At 36.1% G+C, this 11079-nt stretch overlaps 1 protein-coding gene across 2 annotated transcripts; it reads right to left on the bottom strand.

The window, feature by feature from the left end:
* Positions 1-1424: 1424 nt before the first annotated feature.
* LOC113715573 (probable potassium transporter 17) lies at positions 1425-10146 on the bottom strand. Of its 2 annotated transcripts, XM_027239809.2 has the most exons (8): positions 9585-10146; positions 7028-7250; positions 5212-5430; positions 5041-5091; positions 4335-4595; positions 3687-3739; positions 3233-3602; positions 1425-2572 (listed from the first exon to the last, which is right to left on the bottom strand). In XM_027239809.2, exons 1-8 carry the CDS (start codon positions 9759-9761, stop codon positions 1722-1724), a joined length of 2205 nt encoding a protein of 734 aa, XP_027095610.1. In that variant the 5' UTR covers positions 9762-10146; the 3' UTR covers positions 1425-1721. The 2 variants fall into 2 exon arrangements, with proteins under 2 accessions (XP_027095610.1, XP_071926734.1); XM_072070633.1 differs by lacking the exons at positions 5041-5091; positions 5212-5430 and having other exon boundaries at positions 1560-2572; positions 9585-9891.
* Between the last annotated feature and the right edge of the window lie 933 nt (positions 10147-11079).

Here is an 11079-nt window from a genome sequence, read left to right as displayed (position 1 = left end):
GGCATTGTTCTTGTTTAAGCTAGGAAAAGCAAAGGAATTTCAGCACACAAAAAAAAAAAAAAAGAAGCAAAATAAAAAGGAAAAAAAAAACAAAGTTGAAATAAAGATTATTTAACGATATAACTAGTTTCTCACGTAATTGAATTAAAGATGCCTGCCAAATTCCTCAAAACTTAATTGACTTTTAAATTTTTTTTTTTTTTTTCGGACACAGGGGGTATCCGGGCTTTCGGGCCGACTAATCCCCCTGCGGCCCGAGAGGGGAGGCCCTACCCCTCGGACACGGTAGCCCCAGGCAAGACTCGAAACCTGGTAAGCGTGGCCTGAAGAGGCGCTTGCTACCAGAAGAGCTAATCCAGGGAGGACCTTAAGTGACTTTTATTTGGGTGGCCTAAATTGTTAAATTTGAAAACATACAAGGCTAAATTGGTTATCACCAAACAATAAGGGACGATATTAGTTCAAGCTAAACAATGAGGGTCAAATATTCCTCGTAAGTGTTGAGACCTGCCAATGTTTATTGGTAGAATTGACAAAAAGGTTTTCTATTACTTTAAAATTAAAATTGAAGTAAGGATAAAGGATTATTTTTCAGGGTTGAAATGAAAAACTCAATGCATTGCTTCCAGTTTCATCTAATTGAGTTGAAGATGTTGCCAAATTCTTTAAACACTTCAGTGACTTTCAGTTAGATGACCTCAATCGTTAAAGTTGAAAAATATAAGGGGCTAAATTGGCCTTCACAAACAAATGAGGGACAAAATTAATTCAAAGCAAAAAGATTGGGGACTAAAATGGTAAATATCCTGCCTATCTATTTGGATTTAATGATATTCTCTTACATTAAGGATGGGAATATTGAAGTAAAGGATTGGGAGGAAACTCTGCTCACAGCTGCTGCTGGTAGGTAGGGCAGTTCTAATAATATCAGTTATATTGCTGTGATGTCTTACTCTAGATTAACTGATGAATGCAAAGTTTTAATTGAGTGAACATGAATCAGTTAAAGGTGCAAACATCTCATCACAGGTTAAAGATCAAATGCTGTGAAATTAACAAGACATCAAATCTTTCAACACACCACTGCTAAGCAAATGTTGGAGGGGTTTAACTATGCCTAATCTCCTGAAAGGACAGAACTCAAAGAAGTTCAAAATGGAATATTCATGCCAGGAACAATTTTTGGTTTTGTCAGTCAGAAGAAGTCTTTAAAATTGTGGTGCAAATTTCTTTCCACTTACTAGTATACATTATAGGCTGAAACAACTTTCACCATTGAAATTATGCAGGCCTAGATTGAATATTTTGACAGCAACTGAGTAATTCTCCACTGTTACAGATAAGCATCATATTTGTTTTTAGTCTTTATGGTGTCCATGGAGTACAAATCGAAATTGCTCTATAAATCATGTAACCACCTACAATTGACTGCACAAATTATATACCATTCATATCATATTTGACTTAAGAGTGTCTAAAAGATGACATTGGAATCAAGTAAAGATATATTAGTTATAGTCCCTCCTAAATGTCTAAAGCATATAGATCAAAATTTAAACTTTTGGAACTGCATTACTTCAATACCCCAACATTTAGTTTAGTTTTAAGTGTACTGGTCCATCTGCATGACTTCCTACTGTAATCTTGTACACCTCTAGCATAATAACCGAAATCATGTTAGCCCAAAGAACACCCCACATATCAGGGTTGATGTTTTCTCCTTACACTTCATAATGCATACCAACCTCTATGCAGTGTGGCAGTGGGATACCCATAGCTGGAAGAGAACACCTGCAATTACTGTGCAGAACTTCATAAAAGGCAAGCATAGTTCTGTCAAACCAGCTACAACTTTTACCGATATGAAACCTTGTCTTCCCGCGTACATGAACCACACCGGCTAGCTTTGCCTCTTTTATGTCATCAATTTCTTCATCCAAGGAAGTAGTTGATTGCGCACAATCAGATGAATCACGTACATGATTCTGCAAGCTGTTGGTAACTTGAAGAACAAAGTCATCACCTTCAAGGCTAAGAGAATCTGCATATCCATACTGAATCACACACCCATAAACTCCTTTGAGGCCCAATTTATTGACAATAATTCTCTCATGTGCGGGGACTTTTGGAACCAGCAAGTATCTAAGAGTTGTAAAAACAGTAACATTGTGGAGAGATTTCATATTCTTCATGTAATGACCAAGTACTGGAGTCAGCCCATCTTGAATCTTGGTGTAGAAAAAACATAGTCCAGGAACCCTCTGGATGCCAGGATCAGATAGCAGTGCTTTAAGACTGTCCACGTCTATCTTGTGTGTTAACTCATACTCTATCTTTCTCTGCCTTCCATAGAACCAGCCAAACATAATAAAAGCTAGCACGACAGAAATGGCAAATGGAATCCAACCACCTTCTGGAATTTTAGTGAAGACAGAGCTCACATAGACACCCTCCATCACGAAAAAGATAACGAAATACAGTGCAACTAGAACAGGTGGAGTTCTCCAAATAATGATCATGACTAAAGTCAGCATAATGGTTGTAATGAGCATGACCATGGTGACAACAACTCCTGAATAGATTGTGGATTTGATTAGAGAATGGAACACAAGGAAAAAACTGGGAATTAATAGTAATCAGCAATTTCTTTATGAAAACATGATGCTGCAGATGAGTCACATGGCAGTTATATAGGAGATTTATTTGATTGATCATGAAGACGTTCACAGCTTCTCTGAAATAAAAATTAAAAAGTATTGGAGTCATACAATCTCAATACGCTTATACCCCTATGGTCCATTGATCCAAGTTCTAATGTCCCTGGGGAATAGCAAATGTCAAATCAACACCTTCTGAAGTTCTATTCAAGTGTAAACTAAAGTTTTAACTGATTAAGTAGATGCAATCCCTTAAATATAGTAATACTAACAAGTACAAACATTTTTATGAGAAAATGTCAAGTTATGAAACATGCCATTAAGCAAAATATATCAAACAGGAATAGTTGATCCCTACTGACTGGAACTGCTTATTCTCAATACCTTCATGAAGGAAACAAAAAAAAAATCATGCCTAGGTTGCTTGGTTCAATCTCAGTTAGCAATATGTCGAAGGAGAAAATTGATTGACAAAGCTAGAAATGAAGTGAGGTTACTCAACTAATATAGCAATGCTTGTAAGTGATGGGTAGACCAAACAAAACAATGAAATGGGGTTAATATTTATTTCTTACCGAAAGCATTTCCAATATCTTGTCCATCTCCAAATATTAGTATGACAGCAACACAAATAACCATCAGAATATAGTTGACTTCTGGAGAATACACCTCTCCTTCTTGCCTGGTTGATGTGTGGACTATCTTGACCCGAGGGAAATAATCAAGTGCAACAGACTGTTTGATAATTGAAAATGTAGCAGAAATCAATGACTGGCTAGCTACAATAGCAGCCAGTGTGGCTATCACAAACATGGGCCAGTAAACAGGAGATGGTATAAACTTGTAAAACCCATCCTGATGGTCATATGGGTTTCTGATCAAGTAAGCAGTCTGTCCAGCATATGTCAGAACTAGGGATGGATATATTGTGAAGAGAAAAGCTATCTGTCAGAATGAATGGAGTTAGAATTAAAAAAATAATAATAATAAAGCTAAACGTAAAGATGATGAAGATCCTTTATCGTTCACCTGAATTGAACTTTTGTTAAAATGACCAAGATCAGCAAACATCGCCTCAGAACCTGCATAGAAGTAATGATACAGATTTCAAATAATGAACACCAAGTCCTCAACCCACTTGCTGCAACCCCAAAGTACTTAAATCTTCAGGAAGGAAACCCAACCAGAAACCAAAAAAAGAAAATGGAAAAGAAAAAGAAAACTACGAGTAGATGATTTCTCAGGAAGTAACACCAGCAATTTTATCAGTCAAACTTGAGCAAAAATTATAAAATACTATTTAATTATTCATCAAATGTTTGTTTAGAATTGAATCCTGTTCTGTAGTTAATTATGATAACAGGAATGGTTTGCATCAGTTGTAAATTTCAGTTAAGTTTCCAACTTTCTGCTGAGAACTTCTTTCTGACTAGGGAATAATGTACACCTGAATTTTGCTTGGGTGTGGAGATATGTGTGAGGTAAAGTTTCAATTCAATTGCTGACCAGGAGAAAAGCTATAAGTATTTCCAGAATAAACCTTCATGTTCTGCCCCTTCCCCCCTTCCCATTCCCACGACCAGAAAGTGGAAGTAAACCCATACATATCAATAAGTGAAAGAGAGAGACATTAGCTTGGACTCACATGATCTGAGCAGAGGGTTGTATGAGGCTTACCTGTAATGCAAAGGATTGTACCACTGAGCAACAGCCAGCCTTCCTTCCCGTTTCTCCAAAAGAAGGAGAATATGTAATGGGGTGATATTGCCTTGTAGATGCCGGGGTAATGCTTTATGATACTATAAATTCCCACAAGAGGAGTAGTAAGGGTCCATGCCCCCATTATAGGAGAGAAAAGGAAACTCACTCTCGAGGTACCATACTTCTGCAGGAGGAATAAAACAATGAGGACAACTGCTGACAAGACTTCCACCCAGGCTGCAGGTAAAAAATCAGAACTTCAAACGCGACAAACTACTCGGTTACCAAATTTAGAGATACATGGAATGGAGATTGATTTAATTTGCTGATACTGACAGTCCAGTCTTGCACTGTCATTTAGATTCAGTTATTAGCTTAAATTCCCTTTTCTCCTTAACAATTAGAATTTCCTTATCATCTGTTCAAGTTCTAAGCTTTGAGATTCAAATCATTATAAACTCCGTCTAACTACTGATTGGTCATTACACTGTGCAGTAAAATTCATGTTTATAGACAACTGTTTTTCTCCATGTTTCAGACATCCATGAAATGCATTCTAAAAACTTGGGAAAGTAGCTCTCTCCGCCTCTCTCTCTCTCTCTCTCTCTCTCTTCAGACTTATGAATACTGGAAATATTAAAGGTAGAAGTAAAATTAGCTAGCAAATGTGCTTAGTACTTACTTTTACTAAATGATGGAAAAGGTGCCTTAATGCCATCCATTGCTGACAACACTGAGGCAAGGTTTTCATCAAGAAGTCAATACAAGGATCAAAGAAAGAAATCTTCAATAAGGGAAAAAATGAAAAAAAAAAATTAATGAACTCTCAGATGAGAGTTCCATGCTAAGCTACCTGAAATTGCAGGAGTAAGTACACCATCACCAATTAGCATGCACATGCCTAAAATTGCAATAAAAAGCAACACCCTTCTGGCAACCAAGCTCGCTTCAAAGAATTTACCGAGTTTACTTGGCTTTTCAGCAGTGCTTGATTTTGTGCGTGAATGTTTTGAAGAAAGGATACTGATGTTTATGTTCCTACATAGTAACGAATAGAGGGCGAAAGTTCCACCTGCAAAAGCCAGTTTTTGAAAATTCAAGTAACAGGCAAAGACAGTGTAGGTAAAAGCGTTAAGCTTTTAATTTTCGGCTCATTGAAGATGCATTAAACCTATTCTTTCTTAAAAGTATATCCACTTGTAGTTTCAAGAAGCTTTATGACATGAGAATATCTAAGATTCATCTTCTGAACTCCAATTGCTAATCAAGTCTCTTTAAGAGATTGCCGATGAATAAGCGTACAAAACAACAACAATTGGCTTTCTTTTAAACTCCAATTAAGCACAATATTGAAACAATAGTTTGATATGTATGTTCCATTGAAGCTACTCCACCTTTGACTGTTATCTACAACACTGAGGCAAAGAGTACTAAAATGGTAACCTCCATTCTCATTTTCATGTCCACATAAAACATCTGTAAGAGGCTTGGACTAATTGTAGACACTACACACAAAGGGATGGAACACGGTCCTTGTGTCAATAATTAAAGTGACAAGAACCAATGAGCTAACAGTAGAGGCATGCTGTAAAATCATTTCATTCTTAACAGAAATATGAAGCTACTTCACAAACATGGGCAGATGTAAGTATCTGTTTGAAGTGGTGCTTGGTACTTGGCAAAATGGGAAGTGGAAAACAGGACTTGACTGATACAATTCAGGAAACGTACCTTTAATGAATATAAATCAAAAGTCTTAAATATTTGCTTTACTTGTAGCATATTTGCCATCAAAAAGTAAAACAGAGAAAAGAAAAAATGCAATACATTGCAACCATAGTGTTGGAAACATCTGAAAATCAGATGCATGAAAATGTCAAGAATACAAAATATCAAGAAGTTCTGGCTGTCAAAAAATAGATTTCTTGGGCAAAGCGACTATTCACAAAAAGTTGGAAAAGGAACTATGTTGACTCCGACATCATTCAACAATTAAAATGAGAAAAGTCAGGAAAATAAACAAATGACAGATGTTTATGCATGAATGAATATTTTGCTTGTATAGGCAGTATAAGTTTTTCCCGAGTTTCATCAGTTGTAGATGGTAACATAAGTGTAAAAGTGGTAGCATAAACTTTTCACGAAAGTTAGTGCTAGAGAATACAATTTTAGATAGTATCTAATTCCAACAGTAGGACTTGGTAAGATGTGTTTTGCAACCAAGTTACTGATTAGTGTGTATGTCCATTAATCAACTCCCATAGAGCAATGCATAGATTTCTGCAACCAAAATTAAAAGGTACATAAGCTTATTCTGACTGACTTCAGTGTCCCAACATAAACGTAACAATAATTTCTACGGTTTCTGAGATTTCCTTCAGGAAAACTAAAAGCAGTCTACTAGTCTTAAGATAGAAAATACAAAAATGCCACATTCAGCTAGAAGATTCAGAAGCATATCACAAGAGAAACAAAATTTGAACAAAAATAGAGTATGCTGATGTGAAAAGTGAAGTACATTTGTTGTAGAAGTTAGACAAAAATATCAGCAACGCCATGAATAAATTGTTTGAGAAGAGTGCTCAGTTGAGGACACAATCAAAAAAATTTTGAAGATTAAAACTTCATCAGTCAGCATATATACATATGCCATGTGAAAACTTGTATACCTTCACCCTGATCATCGGCCCTGACAGCTATACTGGCATACTTGACAACTCCGATTAGACTTAGAGTCCAGAAAATAATGCTGAAGATTCCCAAATAGTTTTCTTCTGTTGGAGATTTGAGTTGCATTGAAGGATAAACATACAGTGGAGATGTAACTAGCCCACCAAAGACAACTCCCAATGTCTTGTAAGCAAGTAACAGATTTTGCCATTTTCCTGTAACCTAAACCAGAAACAGTTGCATGAAGACATAATCTAATCTAAAAGATTGAACATGTGGAGAAAAGAACAAAGCCACAGCTTAAGAGTCAGCGACTCTTCCTAAATACTTAAAACTATGTCTAAGTTGTTTCATTTGATTCTTCTTGTTCTGAAATTACTTTATGTTATATTAATTAGCCCTTATAATCTTCACCAACTTCCCACCTCCTTTTCCAATAGGCATCCCATCGCTGCGTGATAAGTTCTTCGACTTATGAAAATATGTCATCTTAGAGAAATCCTAGGAAGTTAGGTGAGAAAGTACGAAAAATGAAATTTTCATCATACCAGAAAAGGGAATTCTTTTATGTGTCCTTAGTGATCCTTCAAACCCTGTGCTTAAAAAGCACTATTTTATAAAATTATGGTACTCAATGAGTCAATAAAAACAATAAGATACCAAATATTCTTAATGCATATGCTTTTAATTCTCTAGCTTACTGATCACTTAGGAGTCATGGTAACAACTAACTAATCCAAATTTCGTGGTAGAATTGATGTCTAGATCAGTACAGAGTTCTTATAGTACATGAAGCATCTTTGGGATTACAGCTGAAAGGAATAACCAGGACCAGAGTGGAACAGAAAAACAATCCTGTGAAAACAGATTATTAAGGAGCCATGTAACAGAAAAAGAAAATTATCAACTCACATGTTTTACTGTAAAGCTAACGGTTGAAAAATCAACCGTCCAACTGCTGCAAAATGCATGACAAAATGACTATAGAAAAATGGCACAATGGGTTATTATCAGTTTATGCTCCTATTTCCCAGTCAGCAAAGGAATATACACCATCTCATTAAACTTGATGAAAACTGTCTGGTACTATTTCTTTGTCAGACGGCCATTTTTTAACTACTATTTTGACTGACTGACTTTTATGCCTCCAAGAATGCATTGGTTTGCTGAATATATTTAGAATAATTGTACTTTTGCTGGGGAAAACATTAACAAAAACCTAACAAAGAAACCGACAAATAAATTCCTTTTTCTCTTTTTTTTTTTAATGTGTGTGCATCCCAAAGTAAGAAACAGCTTAAAACTTAAAAATGTCCTTCAACCACATCGAACCATTTTGATTGATGACAAGGCAAGCAAAAACACGCATGATTGATGGCAAGACAAGCAATACCACACATGATTGTTGGCAAGCCAAGCAATACCACACATGATCGCTTGTGCTCTGACGCAGCAAGCATTAGATGACATGACAGTAATAATTTTTTTTCTGTCATTCGACACTTATCTACTCTAATTCTACTCCTACTCCTATTTCTACTCCTACTCTAGTCTAATTCAGGGGGTGAGGCCCAACTGGACCTACAGAGAAGTTGACAGGGTCTGAACCACCATCAGATCAGATGGGTACACTGTACATTCGTATGGATTTGAGAAAACTACATGTTGTGTCAAATGACGAGAGATAAGGATTGAAACTTTAACCTCCTACCCACCAAGACTTAAAGTCTTTAGTGGTGGGACAGTCATAATTTGTAGGTTGAGTAATTTTGTTAGATGACTTATAATTTGTCTCCACTCTTTTGCTTTCCTCGTCAACAAAATTTTTGTTTGTGGGTTCCCATCTTTTCCGTTTGCAAATGCAGTATAACTTTCAACACATACATAGCTAGAGACAAAAATAGTGGGGGCAAGACAAATTCCACAATTTAACAGTTCTTGTTTTGTTCCTATCAAAATATTGAAACTTTTGAAACAAATGTTTGCCGCAAACTAAAAGCTATTAGTCTATCTATGCCTGCAATAACACCACAAAAAAAAATAATAAACTGATGTTCTTCCTGAAATCCAATATCTGACCAGAGTTGTTACAGGTTAAAGGAGTCAAGACACTCAACAATTATCAGTTTGAACTGTTAAAAACGTATAAAATAGCTACTAATCCCTCCATAACTTATATAAAATTTTCTAAGTTTCAAAAATTTTCAAAAGAATCCCAACCACCAATTAATGAACCGTCACTGACAAATGCTGAGAAGTCACTTCAAACTAATTAACAGATGTTCACCCTTTCAACGACACTTTAGCTGGTAGCAGAAGTCAATATGATGAGACAGCAATACAATGGCAAGTTCTTACCAGCTGAGACCGCAATATGCTGACGTTCACCCTTATTTTCTGAACAGTTGTGAAGTTCATGAATTTCATCATGCATTAGAGTTCCCAAAGTTTCCCCGAATTCGACTCGTTTATTTAAGGGGCGTAATTAATCCCAAAAAAAAAGAAAAAAAAGGAAAAAAAAATACTACTAGAAAGTGTGCTGTAAAATTGACGTACCTTGTTGTCCAACGTTGGTGGGGATTGAATTAAACGGTTGAGGTCGTGAAACCGAGCGCTGCGCGAAGAGACCGCCCCAACCTCATCATTATTATTGTTAGGATGATCAATCACCGTCACCACCACATCATCAGACTGAGTCACCGCCGAGTCATATGGCCGGACATGGAGATCCATGCTACGTTTAACTCAGCAAACAAGCAACCCCACAACCCCACTTTCCGCCTCTCTCTCTCTCTCTTTCTCTGTCTGATAAAAGCTAACACACCACCTGTGTTTCTCTGCGCTGTATGGACCATGCATTATATAGACGCAGAGGGCATTAAAAATTCTTAAAGACTCCACAGTCTCCACACTTTCCAGGAACCGGGGAAGAGAGAGAGGGGGCGGGGGTTCACTTTCAAGGATTTAGAGACGGCCCCTGGAATGATTCCTTCCCCACGTGTCTTTCTATTTTTTTAGGATTTGATTGAGATGAGAAGTTTTGTTTGGTTGAAGGAAGTATTTGCAACCGAATTAAACGATTGGGGTGGAAAATTACAAGGGATGGCCTCCTGGCCTCAAGATTTTGACGATTTTCCAATGACAAATAAAATATCGTCACGAGGATGTTGAACGGTTTAGATTTGTTTGGACTCGCCTAATTCTAAGATGTCGTCATGTTCCACGTTTTCTTCTTCTTCGTCTTTTTACTTTTTTTTTTGGTTATGGATGGATAAAATGGTGAATTAAGTACTGATGAAATTGAAATTTGAAATTTAAATTTATTAAATTATTAAATTGTTACGTACTAAATCTGACACATTTGATTATATATTACATTGAGTGATAAGCGATTATTTTTTTTAGTAAATTTTGTCTAGAAAATTCAGTGTTACTTAATTAATTTAGATGTTCAATTTTTAGTTATCAAATCCGTTTAAACATATTAAAATCTAAATTCATTAAATTTAAATGTTGAATTGAATTAGCTACTCACGTGCAGTTTTTGGGAATAGGGTGCTAGAGGAAATTTGCAAATAAAAAATGCATCATCAAATAAGAATTTTAATTAATGGTTAGGCATTTCGACCTTATTTGAAAAATAGGAGTGTGTGGTATTTTTTTTCCCAACAAACGATAACAGATTTATAGATATGAACACTTGATAGTACAAGGATTAGTTACAAAAAGGGGATACTACCCTCATTTCCTTCTTCACTAACTCAATCAGCCATATTGGGAAATCATGTTTCCATTCGATGTTATGTACTAGCTTAACTGCAAACTGAGCTAGTGCATGGCTGATTTCATTTTCTGATCTAGGAATAGACACAACTGTCAAAGCCTGATCTAATTTCCTGTACATCTTCTAGAATAGTTGCAATGCTGTAATCATGCTCACTGCATCTGTTAATATGCTCAACTACTGATTTGCAGTCTAGAGTGTATGGTATTTGCTTTTCAAAATTTGTGGTTATTCTTTGGTCATTTCACTTAAATCCCTCTACGTTTA

The sequence above is a fragment of the Coffea arabica genome, chromosome 11c, assembly GCF_036785885.1.
Source record: "Coffea arabica cultivar ET-39 chromosome 11c, Coffea Arabica ET-39 HiFi, whole genome shotgun sequence".
Lineage (NCBI taxonomy): Eukaryota > Viridiplantae > Streptophyta > Magnoliopsida > Gentianales > Rubiaceae > Coffea > Coffea arabica.
The sequence above is the reverse complement of the archived record's forward strand: the minus strand, read 5'-3'. Positions and strand labels throughout refer to the sequence as shown.

Bases quoted from the DNA above. Each gene is read 5' to 3' on its own strand.
- LOC113715573 (XM_027239809.2), bottom strand. From the start codon at position 9,761: ATGGATCTCCATGTCCGGCCATATGACTCGGCGGTGACTCAGTCTGAT. The intron at 7,251-9,584 runs GTACGTCAATTT...TTTCTGGTTTAG, and splicing joins CACCAACGTTGGACAACAAG to GTTACAGGAAAATGGCAAAA. The intron at 2,573-3,232 runs GTAAGAAATAAA...CAATCTATTCAG, and splicing joins AGATATTGGAAATGCTTTCG to GAGTTGTTGTCACCATGGTC.